The 21,370-nt window shown below is 47.6% G+C and overlaps 1 protein-coding gene across 1 annotated transcript in view; it reads left to right on the top strand.

Annotated features, from left to right (window-relative positions):
* The window catches only part of fto (FTO alpha-ketoglutarate dependent dioxygenase), a 98,635-nt gene that overhangs the window by 32,523 nt on the left and 44,742 nt on the right, over positions 1-21,370 (top strand). Inside the window, exon 8 of the mRNA XM_029143554.3 lies at positions 10,690-10,814. Within this exon, the coding sequence (XP_028999387.1) occupies positions 10,690-10,814 (125 nt within the window). The remainder of the gene's footprint in view (positions 1-10,689; positions 10,815-21,370) is intronic.

Raw genomic sequence — 21,370 nt, 5'->3', positions numbered from 1 at the left:
CTCTCTCTCCCTCTCTCGCGCTTTATGTTCTTTCTTCCTCTTGTTCTTCTCCAATCCTCGCTCCCACTTCCTCGCCATCCCGTTGTCTGTTTCTCGGATTTCTTCCCTCATTTGACAGGAGCGCCTTGTAGATGGAAATCTTTTCAACACATATCAAGGAAATTAATCTACTTTCATAATAAATGGGATCCTTTCCATTCAATACATTTGTATACTTCAAGCTGTACAAAACAGGAAGTAGTATCGGGGGCCATGTCTTCCTCTACTCCATTCACCCAGCCTGTCACTATCCGTTTACTAATGTTTTGACCACACGCACGCACGCCTACACGCACTATATGCAATACACACAATTCAACAACATTTACCTCCTCTGATTTCTAAGAGAGGTGTGTGTATGTGCGGTGTGTATAAGGCGCTCGGTGACCGTTTCATCTTCTCCCCTGACTTTAATAACAGTGTTCGGAAACAATCTGGACGACTGAAGAGGGCTGCACTGCAATCATACGCAGCATGGCCCGGTTGCCATCAATAGCTGATTAGGTTATTGACCTAGCTTGTGGAGGAAAGGTGCTCAGAAGGGATAGGATGAGCTGTGCAGAGAGAGAGAAAGAGAGAGAGAAAGAGAGAGAGAGAGAGAGAGAGAGAGAGAGAGAGAGAGAAGCACAAAGAAACGAGCGAGAAGGGTTGTATGTCTGTTGGGGGGAGGAGGGTTGGAGGGTCAATGTAAATGTTATTGCTGTGTGAGCTCATTTGATCAAAGTCCTGGAAAGGTTAAGCGAATCCAATCTGGTTTTGTATGGCAGAGTGGAGACACAGGCGCTAGGGAAGAAACCCCCAGGACGGAGAATGGATTATCATATTGGCGCTGGAGTAGCAGGGGCCTCCGACGGACAGTTTACCCTGCCCGTAATGCGTTTAGACAGCAATTGGCCTTAATAACCTTTATTGACTTCAGCGGGTCAGTGCCAAGAATCTAATTATCAAAGTGTATCAATTTCATTGGAGTTTAGAGTTGCACCGCTCAAAATAATTATTTTAGGGTCGGGGCAGGGCAATTAATCCCCTTTCCACTTATTTGATGGCTTTGTAAAACATTATAAATGTTATGGTTTCTGTTGTGTGTTTCGCCGTAAATAATTTCAGGGAGCAATTTTTTGTAATGCGTTCTTTGCAGCGCTGGTCCAGCCGTGAGAGCCGGGAAGCGTCGCTGGAAAGCTGGAGGCCACAGCTGAATCATGTAGCAAATGTTTACCAGCAGTCATTTTTCTCCTGCGCTCGCTGGTTTACTCGCACGTTGGGGCAGAGTTTTATACCCACTTTATATGCACATATGGAACCCAGATTAATTATAAGCGTGAACTAAGCAGTAAACTGTTTAAAGACCATTTTTATTGCTCATTATGAAGCCATTTATTATCTCTTACATTAAATTACGGTGCTTATGCATCACATTATTTAGCATTCGGAGCTCTGTGCTATGCAAATGCGCTCACACACTTATTATGTTCAAATGCGTTTTTATGCATACGCACATTTTTCACATGTCTGTGTCCGTGTGTTTTTATGTGCCTGTGTGTTTGTCCTCATGTGAGTAAAGGAACTTGGAGCGAGGCTGCACAGTAGTTTTATCCTTCATTGACAGTCAATACGTGCTGTTACCTGGATAGTAGCAGCTGTTTTCCTTATCACGCAACATAGACTAGAGGCCTAATCCACACGTTCATTATTGCAGGTCCTTGTTTACCCGCGGCTCTATATTAGCTTTCTTGCTTTGCCCTATTTAGGCCGAGCTGTGTAAAGAAGAAATTACTCAAAGATTATTGTTATTATTCATTTAAAGAGGAAATATATGGCTGATAATGCATTTTATATCGCGCGGCAGCTCGTGTTTGAAGAATGAAAAGAAGCAGGAAGAGACAGAGAGAAAGAGAGCGAGAGAGAGGAAGAGCGAGATTGGAGAAAATGTAGCAGTGCAAAGGTATTTGCAATTCTCTTTGAAGTCCCCCATTCAACAGGGTAAGCTGAATTTTCGGCAGCGCCTGATAGTGTTCTACGTAAATGCTTAAACCCCTTTAGAGAATTTTCATGGGCAGATACGCGGTGGCTTGAAGGGAGCGTTTATGTTACCTGAAGCCAATGCAGCCCGCAGCTTTGTACCTAAAGATGTACACTCGTAGTGAATGGAATCCCACAGAGGTTTGTCTATGACAGAATCTCACTGCAGCATCGCTGTGAGCCAAAAAAAAAAAAAAAACGAGCCACGAACAGGTTTAACCCCGGCATTCATCCGCCGCGGGCCTTCGCAGGCGCGAGGACGTGAGACGCACCGAGAACATAGAAGCACGGCCATTTAGTTTCATGAGCCCTGAATGAAAATGTTGAAAAAGAAATTATTTCCGCTTTCATGCAGTGAGTTTATTTTGAAGCTTTAACATTGAGAGCGATCGGCACGTCATAACTCATAAAAACCCTGATTGCTCTCGATGTCAAAGTTCATTGTGGTTTACCATGTATCACAGCACGTTAGTGAACAAACCCTGACAGCAGCTCATCTCTTTTACCTGAGACAATCCCTCGTGGAGGGCGTTCTCATTTTAAATGATTAAAATGATTTCTCACACACGCGTGTAATTATTTCTCAATAACAGGAAGTAAGTCGTTGTCCTGAAACTTTAGGCTGTTGCTTTGTCCTTCTTAGAATAGACGCGCGCAGACGTGTTCTGGACTGTGGACGATGATCCATGCATTCATTGGATTTTTGTCAGACCTGTGGGTCATGTGGAAACCACAGATGTCGTTGTTTCACGCCGCCACCGTTTATGAAAGAAAATGAGATCATCACAGAAAAACATCCCTCATTCTTTCCAGCTTTGTAATCACGAGTGAAGTACACCTCATGTCAACAGTGAGGGGGTGGGGAGTTTTATTGACAGTGGTTTGGATAATTTATTTTGTTTGTCTGTGAATTGTGGTGTTGACAGTGTTTTACTGTATCAGCAGGCTTTGAAGGCGGCTTGTCTCGTCTTCTTAGAAAACAAATGAGCACTTTACAGAGACTGATCTGCCTTATCCGCTTAGCAGCTCCCTCAATCCCTGCATTTATTTATTTACTGACTTTTCATTTACTTACCTCTGTATGGATTTGGTTTGATTCGCCTTCCCTCCCACCCGTGGCCGATCACCCCCCCCCCCCCCCCCCCCCCCCCCCCCCCCCTCCTCCTCCTCCTATCCCTCTCCTCATCGTTGGCCCCGATCAGCAAGATAAGTCTTCAGAGGAGGGGAGATAACATCCATTAAAGTGGTAAAGAGGAATTATGGGGCAGCCCAGATTAATCACTGCTCAGCTTAATCGCATTCAGTGCGGACGCCGGGGTTGGCTGCAGGGCCCGGCTTCTTCCTGTGTCATACCAACAGAGGGAGAGATGCAAGAAAGTAGCGCGTGTGTGTTTGTGTGTGAGTGTGTGTGTGTTGAAAAGTGCCTTGATGGGGTAGAAAGTATAAAAAGATGAAAGCGAGATTTCAGAGCATCGCGCAGCAAAGCCCTCCCCTCTTATAGCTGACTAGGAACATTATTACTAACCAGCACTTGACGTATAATTATTCCAATACTTTGATCCAGGTGTAATTGTTTACTCTTGCAGGCGCCTTGAGTAAAAGAAAATATAAGATATAAGAAAGAGGCAGATTTGTCCCTAACAGAAAGGACAATAACTGACTGTTTAATGGTTTTAGTGCAATATTAATCTCACTTAATATTGAATACATGGCCGAGAGTTTGTCTATCACTTGTTTGATTTTCCTCCTGTTCAGAAATAGGGGTACAAACATTTACCTGAGATCTGAAAGGCAGCGTGAGCAGAAATAGACCTCATATTCCAAACTATGCGCACACACATTTAATAAAATCATTTGCACGCAGCTTTTTGTATCGCGTTCCTTTTTACAGACCCACCGTCACAGCCATGTAGTGACACCCCCACGTAGTGAAACTGCCTAATGAAAACGAAAACCCACGTCAACGATAGAACTTCAAAGTGAACAATAAAAAGTGGAAACAAAATCTAATTGGGAACAAAATTTGAGATGCAGGTTTTAATGTGGAGCATAAATGATTTTCAGCTGTTACACGTAGTAGGTGAGATGTAAAACCTTAATAAAACGATTTGCCATTTTCATAAAACTGGAAAACAAAACAAAGGAAGCTGCACAAACAATTATTACTGTGATGCCAGATTATGCTTTTACATGTTATTAGGAAAGGCTTAAGCATAAGGTTTTCAATGTCACTGAGATCTGATCCATTTTCAGCCTTATTGTTCCGACGCTTAGTACTAAGAACCTGGTATTCTTCAAAACCACTGGAGCAGTGATCGTGTTGGTCTTTCAAAGCATGCGAAGCCTTCTCTGAAAACAATGAGCGCAGAGAAGAGCTTGATCCTGATGGGAAGACGAAAGGAGTGTAAAATTGTCTGATACACTTGATGAGATGCAAACAAAAAGAATATGCATGGGCAGAGATCGTGGATGATAGCGGTAATATTTTTGGGGGGTGGAACGAGCGTTTGGGGGGTGGGGGGTTTTCAGAGATAACTGAGAAGATTTAGTTTGGAGTCAGACTGTGTGAGACGGAGTCGAGCTGAAAGGAGTGAAAGGCTGATGCTGTAGACAAGCGGGCGTGAGTGCAGTCAGGAGGAAGTACAAGCCCTCAGTGGATTCCGGGAAGTTTCATGACTTGTTTTTTTTGCACCTTTCAAAATAAGGCATGGACAGTATAAAGACAATAACACAACAGAGATCAAACGTGATATGTGAGTTTCTGGTAAAGCAGATTCTTTTCCTTGTGAAACCTGGAAGAAATGTCATTTTTTTCACAACCTGTTCGACCCTTAGTCCGTTGCGTTCACATTTCCTGCTGGCATCCCAACACTAATGACCCAATACTGACACTGTAGTCCTGTCAGAGAGGACAGGACACTTTATTCTACAGTACACTTATACTGTAGTAGTTGTAGTTATATTACAGCTACATTAAAGTACCTCATTATTATATGTTTATAGATTATACCAGAGAGAATCAGCTTTGAACTTCCTTACGGCAGGTTTTGAAGCCATTCTCCAGGTAGTGGATGCCTCTTCGCTCCTGTTCTCCGTGAGCGATCTGATGGGTGGTGTTAAATGGGTGAGATGTAGGACAGTGTAATTAACGCAAGTCCTTTAGCGGGCCCCGCCTCGCTCCGCTGGGAGTGCCCGATATAGCGCTCATTAATTCCTATTTGTGCGTAATGAGAGGGTCATGTTGAATGTAATAAATGGCTCTTTTATTTGGGCGAGAGCTGCAGGGCGGCATCATCTCCTGGCTAACAGTCTCATAAACACCCTTTAGCTGCTCTAATCAGCCTCCCCGGATGGCGAGCAGTCATACGTACACATATATCGTGCATGTAGCGCGATGGCTGGGCAGGTTGCCGTGTAAATGAGTGGAATCCAGGTTCCACGTCTTGTTTTTCTAACCTTTGCCAGCATATTGACGGCAATAGCAACATATCGGAATCATATTTCAAATGCTTTAATGGAATATTATCACTCAGTCGTCACCTGAACCTGTGTTAAATATAAAAATGTCTGGAAATTGTTCTATATAATTATTGTATTATATGGCTGAATCTGAAAACGAATATCTATTAGAGTTCAAATGTAAGTAATTGTGCAATACTTTGTGTGTTTTTTTTCATATGAGGAAACCTGCATTATTGTGATGCGCAGTCCCCATTTAAATGTTATGGCAGGCATCCAGTGCCTCGTTGGTACAGTGGGGCACATCTTGAAGCCTGTTTAAATTGAGTAGCAGATGCAAAACGTGACAAATCTAGACATTTTAGCCCAGGCAAGCAGATCCTCCTCTCAGGACAATATCCATCTATGCCAGCAAGCGTAGGTGGATGGAAACCCTTTTTATTGCTTCAGCATTTCAGAAGACCTGCATGGTGCAGTGTATATACTGTAACGCCCTGGCTTTGGCTCCACTCAGCAAAAAGCTTTTTCTGGCAGCTAAGCCAAGTGCTGATCATAATCTGCCATCTAGCTCCAATCTGGACTTAACTTTGGTTTAGTGAAGGAGAGAAAGGCGGTTTCACCGGAGCAGAAGGTGCTTGAGTGTCACACTCATCGCAGACATCTTTGTCCAGCTCTGTCTTCATTGTTCTGAATTAGTAAAAGCGCCTCTCAAAGCCGTCGTGATGGATGGATGAGGCTTTCTCGCCAGCCCACTGAGGAGTGTGTGTGCGCGTGTGTGTGTGTGTGTGTGTGTGTGTGTGTGTGTCCTATCCAGGCCTGCTGGAGAGCTCATTCACACTAGAACTATGTGGTTAAGCCATTAAGGCCGACTGGATCCACGCTCCTTATCGTGAGATGGCGACAAAAAAAAAACCTCACAAGAAACAGGCCGGTCAATTTTCCTGCGGTATTTGTGGCCCATTGGACGACGACCCGACAACAGATTTGCCTTTTCTTTTTCAGAGGCAAAACAAAAGCCCGCGAGTTCTGCTTCATTTGACCTCGTGGAAAGCATATGTCCCTCCATCCTGCCTGCATTCTGTCCAGAAGACAGACGGCTGTAGAGAGCGTCCCTCCCCACTTCACAGGGACAAAGCCTTCAAACGCAGCCGCTTGTCAAGGGTCTCCCCTTTTTGGGAGGGTCCCTTCTCGCCCCGACCCTTTGTCACTTCAAACATGTTACTCTGATATTTCAGACACATTTTTCTAATGTTTTACACTCCATATAATCTGCTGTGTGTAGTCGGGCCCCCTTTTACTGACCGACGTAATTGATGGAGCTCGCGACCCTGCAGGGGTCAAGCCGACAGAGAAGCCTCAGTTTCTGTCGCCACGGAGATGGCGAGAACACACTGCGGCGAATAACGTGCACATGCAGGGTTAAATCGAAAACTTTGTTTAAAAAAATCTATTTGTCTTTACATAAACCTTAATTTATTGTTTACACCCATGCACATACAATGAATGAAAGCAGTTTTATAGAACTTTTCCCATTTTCTTGATCACTTTGAGGGCTTTTCCCCCCATATACAAACAGATATTATCTACAGTATGAATCTTACATTATCAATCTTACATAATGAAAACTGAGTAAATTCAATTTTAGAAATGCTAAAATTATGAGTTATGTGCAATTACATGACAATATTGGGGAAGCAGGGGAAAAAACACACACACGCGCACAAACACTTAAACACCCACTGTTTTTATGACTTCAAATATGATGTCACTCTAAAGTGAATGTGTTCTTGGTTTGATTCCTTCTGGGCTAATATGATTTTTCCAGCGATGCTGAGCCCCTCTGTGGAGCAGAGTAACGCATCTGTGGCATGCATCACATGCACACAGCTCTCTTGTTCAGACTGCAACTGTCCCTGGCGGGATCACTGCTCCTGAGTTGTATTTATCGGTGCACAGAAGCTATCCGTTACCCCAGCGAGGTACCTGATGCCCTTTTCCACCAGTGGTCAGGGTGATATTGGTGTCTCGTGTTGGGGGGTAAGTGGGGGACAGCGAAAGTCAAGAGTCGGCCGAACGGTCCATCGCAAAATCACACACAAATCATATGTGGGAGTAGCTGAGCCCAAACTGTGGCAGATATCAGTGCAGCGTCTGAAAGGGGTTAAACACAGTGTAGAATTGGAAGGAAATGTTAGGATTTGCAAACTTCATCTATTCTTCACGGCCTGTTGGGGTTTATAGTTGTAGGTGACACAGCTGGTCTGAAGCCACAAGGTTCACGTGCTACTTTGCAGCGGTTGAATTATTGTTAGACTCCAGCTGCAGAATAAGCAGTTCTGGACAGGTTTTAAGTTCTCTCCAACCATTGCTGTGAGTTAAAAGCCCCAGTGAGTCTGTTTACCACCTACCTTTTTAAAGAACCATCCATAATTTGAAATAATCTATTCTGGGGCTAGAATTTCCCTCCTGTGCGTTAAATCAGTGAGGTGCGTTTGGGCAATTGCAGGCGTCTGTGGCCTCATGGCATAAGAGGTTTCCCATATAGGAAGGTGCCAGTGAGCTCTGAGTCCCTGCAAGTACGGGTCTGAAGGCAGCTATGGCATTTGATGGGGTGTTAACTGTTTTTCAGACACTCTGGCGGTCAGCTCGTAGCTCTGTTTTATGACGTGTAAACCATCAGTTCTGCATCCATCTTTTTTTAATCCTCCTCCCTTTAAGGACCAGCTTCGTCGTTCTTATGTGACCCATTATGGTTCACCGCCGCTATATTGCACAGCAGCAAACGATCTTCCTGTTTTGTTATTCTGTGTTGAGTGACTGACATGTTGTTATGTGATGGAATAGACAGATGCTTGTTGGTGTTACGATACAGTCCTACATCGAGGTGTTGGTGAGCTGCCCCAGGCTGCCCTCCAGCCAGCTTTCCCTTGGAACACTATCATCACTCCAGCTCTCAAACCAGCCAAAAAATAACCTCTGCATGGTCGCACGTTTGTTTACCTGCCCTGCTTCTGCTCAGGGACGGAAATGTTTACGCCTGTACTTAGTAAAATAGACAAGGTTGAGTTTGGGGTCTAAGGACATGGGATAGGGGTCTTCCTTGTCCTCTCATTCACCTTTGGATGTGGCCCGGGTCGTGGGGACATGTGTGGCCAGAATCGGGTCAAGAGAAGTGGAGGCTGAGGACAGCTACTGTCATCGAGAGGTAAATAGAGGGAAGAGGAGGCACGATTAGTGGGAACAGCCAGGTCAGGAGATAAAGGGCTGCGGTCTGGCCGAGGGTGGCTGAAGCCCAGTTTGACCAGTAAACAACCAGTGGGGCATCTGAATGGCCGTAGGATCAGCCTGGGGCTAAACCTGAAGGCCTCCTCTCTACTCAACACAAGATCATACACTGGACACTCTGGCACACAAACACGGGTGCATTTTTATAGACTGGAGGCTGGGAATGCATTTATATTAACGGAGACGCACCTACACATCACATACATGCACAAGGCTGTTGCTGCTGTGTGTCCTGTGCATTTGATAGAAGACAATAGGCGTCTTGTGTGGCAGGTTTTTAGATCTATTGGTGCATTTCCGCCATCCATGCATTATACACAACAAGGTGATGGGCTTTTCACATTGACCTACTGTACGGTTAAGCTTCTGTCAGATTAGCCACAGGAACAAAGTCACAGCACTCGGCTGCCGTTGCTTTCACGCTGCTTGCTCTTTTCCCAGGGAAGCTTCGAGAAGAACCAAATCAAACACAATCGCGCCGGAGCCATTTTCAGACCGACCACGAATCACTCGCTCCTCAGCCCCATTGAAACCGCTCGAAAGCGCGCTACACGGCCGGCATGGCAATACGATGTCTAGCAGCTCAAACGGCGATTCAGTGGGAATGCAGTTTCTGGCTCTTTCTTTGCCTGTCACTCACCCTGGGAGGACGGGGTTTGATCCAAACTGAGAGGTACAGTTTCCATAGGCAGCGCAGCCGGCCCTGCTTTCCCCTGGTCATCGTAATCTTTGGTGTCTCCTTCGAGTCAGGTGTAATCAGTCACACATCGCCACATGTTTTGACACCTGTCCTCCGGCGTGTGGTAGAAGTAAGCACATTACTCTGTCTGCAAATCGCACCCCTCTCCCCTGGAAACACGCGCGCGGGCGATCAAACCTATCTTCACGTGAATTAAGACAGACAGGTGGATTGTCAGGAAGGGATTAAAAAAGAGGCAGAGGAGAAGAAATGAAGGTTCCCTTACATTGTGGGTCTTTTGAAACGAGGGTTGGATGACTGGGGAGGCGAGTGACTGTTAATGGGAAGAAATGAACGTGCCTGACTGGTGGATGTGACAGGAAGAGACTGTTCTTAACAAGGCGTCACAGTCAGTCAGAGTTACAGATCCATCACGTCTCAGAGGCTGGGAGGAGGAGGGGGAGATATTTAAGGATATTCAGAGTGGGAGAGAGAGTCTGTGAAGGGTAGAAAGTAGGAGGGAGACGGTAAGGGGAAAGAGGGATTTGAGTGTGGCTGACAGCGCTGCATTTAATTTGGGCTGCCAGATCCTTTTTCATTTGACTCCCTCTCAACCAGCTTAGACGCTGTGGAGGACTTGGAGGCGAAGGTTTGCCAGGATGTCTCAGATTAGCAGTGATGTGCCACGTCACACTTTAAGCCAGCCTGTAATTCATGTTCAACAGGGGGATACTCACACATTACACTGCGCTGTGCAGGACGTGCTTAATTGACTCACACTCTAATATTGGGTGTAATTTGCCCATCCTCTGATGTGAAACTGACTTTATACTAGACTTACTGTATGTCGCCGTCCCAGGGATGTTATAATGGAGTCTTTGCTCAGAGCTGTGTAATTTCTAAACTGAGGATAGAAGCTCAAGGATGGAGGGGGGGGTTCAGGTAGTCTTTTCTACTCGGTTTCACGCTGTGATAGTTTTGATGTGTCTTATGCAAGGATGTGCAGATGTTTGTTAATCCTCAACATTAAAGTTTAATTTTAAATTCTCTACTTTAATTCTAATCTATAGTTTGTATCATGTCACACCAACCCAAATACTCTCAATACTCTCAGTCCGTGCTACAACGACAGGTTTTTTCTGTTTCCTGGGTCGTGTTGTGACGTTTACACCTCTCTTCATGGATCTTCCTCCAATTCTATTTTTCAGACTATGCTTTTCCTGGCTACGGTGGAGGAGGAGGGCCAAGCAGGGGAGGGGAGGAGGGAGATGGCAGAAACCCTGCTGTCTGCCTTGACAGACAGACACCAGCAAAGACAGACATGGAGAGACAGGTAACACAATGTACCGCCGACTCGGTCCCTCCGTTGGACATAGAAAAAGAAGACAGATGTGCGGGGAAGATAAAAACAGACACTCAGCGAGGCATGAGAGCTGCCTCATATTCAAAACGCAAGTGCGGTTGCACTCAAATAACTTAAAATGCCAAAAAAGTTTCACTAGAAACTTTTCTGTGCATGTGAGTTATTTACTGCTTAATATTTAAAAAAAATGGATTTTACAGTGTAGAAACACTGTAAAATTTTACTGTGAGATGAGCTCTGATCATTAAAGTTTGAGTGGCTACATTTGCAGCACTGTATAAACTGAAGATTTATAGACTTGAGGACTTGCCACTGCTCAGTGGTGACAAACATTGACTCAGGAAACTATAGTAAAACTGAAACCTTCGGCCTCTTTATTGGGTAAATGCTCTATAGTGTACAGTAACTTGGCTTAGCTAATAGTAACGATGGTGAAATCCTGAATGATCAGGAGTCTATCACCTCCGTGCTGCTTTAATTGACTATACTGTGACGACGAGTGCTTCTATGGAGCTGATGCAAATTCCACAGATATGCAACAGCGTAGGCTTTGTTTGTGGCCCTTGGGCCTGGCAGCTTTCACAGCAATCACAGCGACACATGCGTCTTGGATAAGCCCAGTCACTTCCTTCCTTCCAGATAAGCGCAGAGTGTGCAGGGATTAGTGACCATTCATTCAGATAAAACAGGGTCCTCCACACAGTGTTGTTTTAGCTGCTCATTCTCTTAGTCTCTCGCCTTATTAGCACTAGCGCCAACACACACAAACACTGCCATTGTGCACAGTAGATCCCATTTGTGTCTCTGCTTTTTCGACCTAATGAGGGGAATGTATGTCCACATAACATTAACATAGGATTCAGAGCCTAGGAAAAGACTAAAGATCTAAAACGACTGGAAATCTTCATCATGCTACAGCCCGAGTCCTTCTATGGCAGCCTTTTGTTCTGAGGGGTCCCCGCTAGTTGACCCTTGGCCGCTCCCCATCCAGATGAGCCTTGTAAACACACTGTTTCCACACACCTCGCTTTGCTGTGTCGACGCCTGTCGCCCTCCAACCCTGATGTAGGGACTTCCACTGATGCATTCCAGCTACAGGTGCTAAAAGCTAGGAACCATCCCACCCCGCCCACCCCCAAGCCAACATCAGCGCTGTTCCTCACCGTCCTGGCCCCCCCGCCACCCACAATGAGTCCAGCCTTAGAACCTGACAACTGGCACAGGAAGTGCTCGGTCCTTGTCAGCGGGGCAGACAGGACAGACGTTTACTCTATCAGCACTGAAAGATTGATTAGATTATGTTTGGTGGAGGGCGAGCGTTTTGAACTCCAGCTGCTCCTGATACGTACCTCTCCCCTTTACATACATTAAATATCTGTCCCTGGCCCCCACTGCCCCCACTTACAAAAAAGCCAGAGGTCGTCGAGTCAAGTGGTTGTCAACAGATAGCAATTACACAAAACTAAACACGTGGGTATGTGCAATGTTAAGTGGGATGTCCTGGTACTGTTTGGTGATTTGTGTCAGATGAGGCTAAACGCTTGTCTCACTATTGGAGAAAGAACAATTCAGTATTTCTTTATGCAGATTAGTTAAAGGCACAGTTATTATATTACAATAAGTTGAATTGCTAATTCTCTTTCCAGGTCTTCTTATAGTGGGTTTCCTAATTAGTTTTTTTTTTTTACAGTATGCAACAGGCACGCTTTTATCATGATACTTCCATTTTGTTTCTATGGTTTCCATTTAGCACAAACTGCCTGCTAAAGGATGAAAAAGTGGAAAAAACGTGATTGATGACTGTTGCTAGAGGCGCATAAACATAAACAACCAGCACTGATTGATTGAGTTTCTCCCCGACTTTTGTTTCTTAAACAGCGGTTAAAGCAGCGCTGAGCGCTGCAGTGCCGGCCCGACTCTCTTTTTTTTTTTTTTTTTTTTCTTACTTTTTTTGCCTCCGGGACATTTTTACCACTAGCAAGAAGGAAAGAAAGAGGAATTGCACTTGGTGACCAGTGGTTCTTTACAAGTGACTTATAGGCACTCAGAGTGAGTGATGCTCGGGTTCGCCCTGCTAGCGGAAGCAGTGCATTCATTCACTCTGAGCCAACAAAGTTATGAGAGCTTTTTTATTCTTATGAGCTTTTCTGGTAACTGGGTTTTCCTGATGCACTTGGTGAATTCTTTGATAGATGCTGCCCTCCGTGTCCCTTCGGTGAATGCCCCACGAGCGCCCTGGAAATAGATGGATTATTACAGTACGCGGGTGGGTGACTGTAGCGGAGCCGAGCCCTTGACTGTGCCACACAGAAAGCGCAGCCTCCAGGGCGCAGGCCAATTAGAATAGGAAATGGAACATCCCAGTGGCGTCAGAGCTGTGGCTATTACTGTAGGTGTTGAATATGCATGCGTTGTGTTTCACATCCGTGGCAAATGCAGGCAAACTGGGATTCAGCGGTTGCCGAATACAACATGTAGATGCTCACACAACGCGAATGTCTACTGTTAGAGAATGAGGTCCTGGCATTGCAGCATGCAACAGGAGATCTGACACACAATAGTTCGTCGGGTGGTCACGTGTTTTGTTCACAGTACGTCGAAGCATCAACAGCCGCGTGGTTGGAATGAATGCAGAATGCATCAAGGAGCCTGAATAACATGAATAACAACAACAGCACCAGGAGCCTGTTAAATAGGTCCTACGTGATTACAGTTTGGTTGCGCTCCTGTAAACTCCTGCAAAAGGTGAACTCACGTTGACCTCTAGGATCCTAAAGGTCAACGCTCTGACAAATTAAAAAAAAAAAAAAAAAAGCTTTGTCACACTTGGCAAGTAAACACTGAAGGGAACAGCTGTGAGTTTTGTACTGACCGTGCAAACTGCTGTAGGCTTTGTAAGGTCATTATATGATAATGAAAATCATTACAGAATTACATGGGGGTTTAGGACATGAGAGCAGCAGGGAGGGGAGGGGAGGCCACATTGGGTTTGATAAATGGACTGTGAAGGTGCCCATCTGGCCCTCTCTATGGCTTTTTCTTCCTGCTCTTTTATCCGCTCTTGTCCTTAACTACCCCTCTTTCACTGCCTGCCTCTGTTCTCCAGTGGGCCAGTGTAAATGCGAGCCGGCCTGCAGTGAAAGATTAACAGAGTGCAGGCCCACCTCACCTCTGTGGAGGAGGACGGAGTTGGAGGAAAAAGCGGAGGTGTTTATGACCCGGTAGAGGGTGTGTGCCTGACTTGGCAAAGCTATTCTGCACTGTCCCAGTGTGGGCCGGCAGAGGAGTAGGCAGCCGCTGACCTTTGACCCTGGAAGCGGTTGGACGGCTCACAGTGTGTGAATGTCTGCGGTTCGGAGGCATTTAGATGCTCATTGTTTGATTGGCTTAGGTCATAGTGCAGTTTAAATGCTCCTTTGTCACAGTTCTGCTCTTCCTTGGTGCAAACACGCCTGCTACTAAAAGTCAAATTTGAAAAGACAGCTAGTTGAGCTGCACTCATGCATCTACAGCAGCGATACGCTCGCAAGCTGTGACGTGCTACATCTTTTCCCGTGTTTATTGCTTTTCCTTGGGTTGTCGAGAGCTGGTGAGGTCTTTATCCACGCACAAAGGCAACGTCAGCTGACATGGCGGCCAGGGCTAAAGGCCAGAGGAGGAACTCCACATGTCTACAGCTGCACTCATCACTCAGCTGTCCAGCTGGACCCGTGACCCCAGAGGGCTGTCTTCCAACCTCCCAGGGCTTTATGTTTCCTGGCATTGTCATCGTCTCTTGTCCTCACCTGGACAGGGCACGGCGCCACAAAGGGCCCGGTCTGTCATCAAACCCAAGGGTCAGCAGGGAGACCCTTCCCCGCCCGGCCGGGGACGACCCTAGCGCCGTTGTCCATTACCAGTCGTCCTCCTGTGGAGCCGCATAGAGCCACAGTAAAGGAAGACGGAGACCTTCATAGGCTGACACTTAATTCCAGGAGTGGTGACATTTCTTTTGTGTTGTCCGTGACAGACCCTGCACTGGGATGGGACGCGGAGTCGGGAGACAATGGAGAGACCCCATCCAGAATGCCAGATGAAAAGGCTGCCCGTGTCATGTCCACAATACTGATGGACAAAGTACAGCCTTGTCTGATGTGTCCGTGGAGCTCCTTAAAGCTTTAGCTCCACTGCAGGGGCTGCCATCATGCTTTATGCAGCCCACTCAGCAGCAAGCTGGGTTCACACCATGGCTGTCATTTCACAAGTGAATGAAGCTTCAGAGTTGCGCTGTCCAGAATCGGCCATTAAAGTCCACTCGCTCATGACGAGCTTTGCAGGACGGCAGCGGTAGTTTTGGGTAATCATCAAGTGGACTGCGTCCTGGTTGGCAGAAGGTCAGTCTGTGGGACGCACGCTGCGAGTTGAGGTGACGGGTTAATCAGAGCAGCCGCCGCGCCGCACATTTGCCGCCGCGCTGACCCGCAACACCAGCAGCGTGTTTTGCAAGCAGAGCAGATAGAACTAGAAAGTTTGTTTTCCTTGGCGCCGGTTGGCAGCTAAAAGTTCTGCGGGCTGCGCTCTTGTTGCCGTTTCCTCGGGGGGTTTGTTCACTGCGATGGCAGGCGAACACCTGTGTGTGTGTGTGTGTGTGTGTGTGTGTGTGTGTGTGTGTGTGTGTGTGTGTGTGTGTGTGTGTGTGTGTGTGTGTGTGTGTGTGTGTGTGGTGGGCGGAACTCCGAGCCCACAATGATCTCCTCTGTCTTTTGTCCGCGTGCCTTTGTCTTCGTGCCGCCCACATCTGCCGTCGTCTGCGTCGCTGTGTTTACACGGTTCAAGGCATCGGAGGAGAAAACAAATAGGGACATGTCATCTGTCTCTTTCATCGCGGCCTCACTCTGTAATTAGCGCAAGCGCAGTGGTTAGCCTACGACGCTGTAATCTAATTTGTCTGGCTTTATCTGAAACATGTCTGTGCGGTCCCTCCGACCGGCTGCGTGCATGCATGCGTGCGGAGGGACCGCTCCTGGACCGGACCGGTGCCCGACGCTAAATTATGAATTATTCTCTCGCGCACCGGCCCATTTTTAACAATCAGCGAGCTGTGCATGACACGTCCTGACCTCAGCGGCGACTCCGCAGCGGCCGTCGCCGCTGCGTTCGTCCGGCTCCCAGGCTGGAAAGAACATCTTGGAAGAATTTGCTTTGAACAAGATGACGGATGATGACATTTGTTTTTTACCTTATACTTACTGTACAAACAAGTTCTCCTCATGTAAATATGCCCTTATTTCTATCTTGCCTTGTCCCCGAAGTCAGTAATTAGAGCTGTTGAGGTACATGCTTTCTCTCATGCTGTGGTTACGTGTGGGAACGGACGGTTCGCAACTGGAAAGAATGTGCATGGCGCTCTCTGTTAAATGTCTTTGCATGTCCTTGACTGAGTCACAACTGCATTAAATCGCTCACGGGTTTAAATGGAAAGAGTTAATTTCTAATTACGCGTCCCGCAGCAAAGGCCTGAAAATGAAAAGTGGCACAGAATTGAAGGAAGGCGAGGTGAAAATGTCATTAAACGTCCCACACATGTTTTAGCTCACTTGTTCGGGGACTGTTAAAGATCGTTAAATGCTCCTTTTTTTAATATGGAAACAAGGTTTGTTTTTGGAAAAGACAATGTGGTAATGAGGAGCGGGGAGGGAATGGGTTCGGGCCTGTTTTACTGGTACTCGGGAAAACCAGGACATTCTTTCTGGTTAAACCCAACATCCCAGAGAGCTGATAGAGCATGATTGGGCGATGATGTGTAGCAGACATGAGACAAACACCATGAGAGTGGTGTAGTCGACTGGATCCGTGGAGGCCGTGCTCGCCGAAAACGACTTCACCTCAGTCCCGTTCGCTCGTTTCAACATCGCTTTCGACCCGCGACCGCCGCGTGTTAACGTCACTGCAGTCGTTGGCGAATCCAAGCCATGTGTATGACGCTCAGACACACATGCACGTACATGCATGCACCCCCCCGCCACACCTGAGCCTCCCCCTCCCACTCATCTTTCTCCCCTCCTCTGTTAATTATATCCTACACCGCTGGAACACTTCATTTCGTTGCAAGCATATTGTCTCTTCAAGGCTGGCAGGCAGGTCATAAATTATCCTGAAGGTGAGGATGGAAGTTGGAGGAGATAGTTATGAAAATTTCATCTGTCTGCCGTAACGGCCGCAGCTGCTCCTGTCACCAGCCGTGTGCTGGAGGAATTACACCAGGTCAGCGTGTGTGTGTGTGTGTGTGTGTGTGTGTGTGTGTGTGTACATGTCCTCTTTAGTTATATGCATAGGCAAATGAATACATGAACAGTTAAAGTACGCACATGTGTAATGCGTGTGTGTGTGTGTGTGTGTGTGTGTGTGTGTGTGTGTGTGTGTGTGTGTGTGTGTGTGTGTGTGTGTGTGTGTGTGTGTGTGTGTGTGATGCTGCGGGTTGGCCAGGTAAGACCTGCCTGTCAGTGTGTGGAACATCTCTGGCGTCGCTGTCACCCCGGGGCCCCCAGCTCTGCCCTGAAGCAGGGAGGCAGAGGGGGGGGGGGGCTCGCAGGGCGGTCCCCAAGCTGTCCATGTTCATTACTGCTTCAGAGATGGGACGTGGCCAGCAGGTGGCCGGACCTTTGCTCCTCGCCTACTGTGATCATCTGCTGCTCCGCGGCGCGCGCCTGTGCGTGCGGACGTGTGCTTTGGGAATGAATGGAGGTGGGAGAAGAAGAAGCGGAGAGGAAGAGATTTCATGTTTGACCTGTGAATCTGCATTTGTGTCCGTGATGGATTGTTGCACTGCAGCAGCGTATGTGTGTGTGTGTGTATATCTGTTACAACATTCACTTATTTGCACATTACAAACGTCTGCACTTGGATCATCTGATGCACCTTTTGGACAGTTGTGTGGTGTTCTTCCCAACACAAAACCAGTCCAAGTAAACACAGTACACCCCCACCCCCCACCCCCTCGTGTGTCAATCTCCAGTTTCCTGCAAAAATTCTATTAGGGCCAAAGTCTATAGATGTTAATTACAGTTCTAACTAGCTTGCCTCCTGACGAATGGATGGCTTCAGCGGCGATGTAGGATAAAGGGATATCAGCGATTTCACTTCCCCATACAAAGGCTGCGTCTGAAATGGGTCATCAATCCCATAGTGATAAATGTCTGGTGGAGTAATGACTCTCTTATCAGCACCGGATTACTGCAGATATTTGTAATTAGTGTAGCCACACAAGTCCCCGACAGATGTTTTTGAGGCGGCACAATATTGAAGCTCTGGTTTCGAGCTAAATGGGAACTTTCTGGGAATAATAGGGACAGTCCGAGCTATTGTATTGTGGGAAACGTCGGCGGATCTGGAAAACGGAGTCGCGCTTTTGCGATCCACACTCGCGTGCACGTACTGTACGGACACGCACACACTGGAGCACATGACCTGGTAGCTAAACACACAGCCTGAGGTCCATCCTACAGTCACTGAGCTCTGTGGTCACATGACTGTGGGAGCCACGGGCTCCTCTTCTCCTCCTCCTCCTCCTCCTCCTCCTCCTCCTCCTCCAGCCCTAGAGGTAGCCTGCGCTACGCCAGGGGGAGTGAGCGGTTCACTTTTAACTTCCATTTCTCCTGTTTTGGGCTGAGCTTCGCTAGCCGCCCTGAAGTTTCTTTTCTTCCTCCCGTCTTCCTCCTCTTCCAGCTCTCATGAAATCACAATGTGATGTATTCAGCCCGAGGTGTAGCTCTACTCACAATGCAGTTTGACACTAGGAAGCCCCACTCCCCCTCTGTTTTCACAATGCATCTGTACAGATGGACTGCTGATGCAGCCGCACCCCTGATGCAGTTGCCCCGGCTGCAGCACGCGCCTACTTTGACTAACGTTGTTGTTACACACTCCAAAAGGCGACGCCTGTGTTTGATTCGCTTTTGTGTATATGTGTAAATACATATATAATAAAGAGAAGTGGCGCCGGCGTGTCTAGAAGTCATGTTGGTCGGGGCATGCGTTGTGTTGCCAAAATATACAGTCACCAAGCCACTGTTCAGCACAGCCGCGACCTATGCACACCCACTGTACAGCGCCCGGCCTGCCCCGCGCTGACAGACGCGTAAGCAGATGCGGCCAGAACTGGTAATGGCAGGTGATTATAAGTGGCGCACGTGCCAAACTAATTAAACCCCCGGGTTGACAGCAGCATTTGGAAGCGCTGGCATTCTGGCCTGCTGGCGTTAGAATAATTGTAGCAGCGGCGCATTTCACCTGCGAGACTGCAGCTAACAACGTCATTTATTTTGCAGCAGCCGGTACTGGACGTCGCTACAAAGGCGCGCGTTCGCTTCTTCTAGGGCCGACGCGCGTGGCGGCGGCCTCCGCTGAGGGCGGGACGGCCACACTGTAATATTAACTGGTACTTAATTGATTTTATGAATGCAAACGAGTGTTTGTTTGAAAATATCAAGGTAGAGGAGTAGATAGTTTCAGGTGAAATCATTAGGAGGGCACAGGCTGATCCAGTGGGATGTCAGGCTGCACACAGCAGGCAGGAAAGAGCGGCGACAAGGACAGGAGGACTCCAAGTGGAGCTCCTCCTCAGGTCATCGCTTCTCCAGCTGGAGGGCTGGAGACGTGAGTCCCCCTCACAGGGGTCAGTGCTGGGCCAGGAGGCCAGGAAGTGCACCGGGAGACCCACCTGCACACGTTCTGTGCGTCTGACACACGCACACACACACACACACACACACACACAAACACACACACACACACACACACACACACACACACACACACACACCTGGACGGAAGAATTTCGAAATACCTGCAACTCTGTGGGAACTAGTCTGGCTGTACCCGACGTGACTGATTCATGCGAGGGCCCCGTGCTATGAGGCAGGTGTGGCTGGACCAGGTGCACGCGGCGCTGCAGCGCAAAGCGTGTGCGCCCGGGCTGAATCTGACACAGTGTCTGTTAGTCTAGGTGCTTTGCAGGGAATGTCAGCCTGGTGCATGGATTTATGGGGCCGGGGCACCGCATATCATGCATTTTGATGAGAATTCCAAGCAGGACCTTAAACCACCTCGCTGAATATTTCCTCCGTGTAAAGAGCAGTGTTAACAGCGGTGCATTCAGCTCCCACACCTCCCTATAGGCTCCACTAACTTGTTACTTTGCACCTAATTGTGTCTTCGCTGTACTGCACATATATATCACTCGCTGAAACATTACTTACACTTTCCAGGCTTTATTGCGCATGCAGGGCCTGTGTTCGCTCTTGATAGCCGCTCTGTTAAGCTGGTTGTAGGAGAAGCGAAAAATCAGCTCTTTGAAGGCACCAGTAAGTGGCCGATGGCGGCAGATAGCCGGGGCTTAGTGGATCCTCATTATGCGCTGTAGCAGGCTGATTAAAACATTCGATTTGTTCCCAGCGCGGGTGTTTACGTGGCGCCCGGGCCGGCGTGTGCGAGCCGTGCGCGGGCAGGTGCGCGCGCGCGTGCGTGCGTGAGACGAGGCCTTCTGGCTGCCGCGGTGTGTTATCTGTTTTTTCAACCTTGTCATACTAATTACAGCCCGTATTTACTTACATTCTCTTTTTGTTTTCTGCTCTCGATAGGCATCTGCGACCACTTCTGCCGAGGCTGTTCTCATTAACAAACCGATGATGTGTGATGATGCGGTCTATCGCGCAGTGATACAGGGTGCGCCCCCCCCCCCCCCCGAAAAAAAGGAGGTCATGATACAAATATTGTCAGCTTTTTGCAACCACAAAGAGTTATGTTCTTGTTATCAGCGATGCTGCGCTGGCAGTTTTGCCAGAATGTTGGTGGGGAAATAATCCGTCCTCCAATCAAAGCCAAGTGAAACAACATCAACATTAACTTGTATCAGAACCTTATTAAATTGTATTATTGCGCCACCATAGATAGAGTTTCTCTTAGGGCATTACAATTATTGAAACAAAGGCGTTTCTGTTTGTTCGCTGCATATGGACGACAGCCAGAGAGATCATTTCCACGCTTGTGTCCCACGTCACTGACTCACCTGTTTGTACAGTACCTGCCATGATCTTTGGCGAGTAGTTAGCCACAGCGCTCACCGCGTGTCATCGATGGACGCGACTACGCCCCGACACCGTCGCTGGCCTCCAAGAACGTTTCTGATTAACCGAAACCACTTTAGTTAACTACGCTTTTACAGTCGGTGTGAGTCTGCGCGCACAGAACAGCCCACAAAAGGATGTGTAAATGGTTAAACTGAAGAGGAAGCTCGGTGAGGATACATGGTGGGGTGAGCAGGGTAAATCACCCTCAGCAGGGTTTTATATGGCAGAGGTGGGTGGCAGGGTGTTTAGAGGTTGTGAATGGTTTTATGTGAGCGTGTGTGACTGATTCCCAGACACGGAGCGCAGTGCATCCTGAATGTGTAAATGCCATTTATTCAGCCGGCTAGTCTGGGAAAACATATGGTGCCATTTGGAGGCCCAGACTGGTGCACGCTGTTCTCCTGTAATTAGACCGGCCCA

The sequence above is a fragment of the Betta splendens genome, chromosome 3, assembly GCF_900634795.4.
Source record: "Betta splendens chromosome 3, fBetSpl5.4, whole genome shotgun sequence".
NCBI lineage: Eukaryota > Metazoa > Chordata > Actinopteri > Anabantiformes > Osphronemidae > Betta > Betta splendens.
Note: the sequence above shows the minus strand (reverse complement) of the source record. Positions and strands in the feature narration are given on the sequence as shown.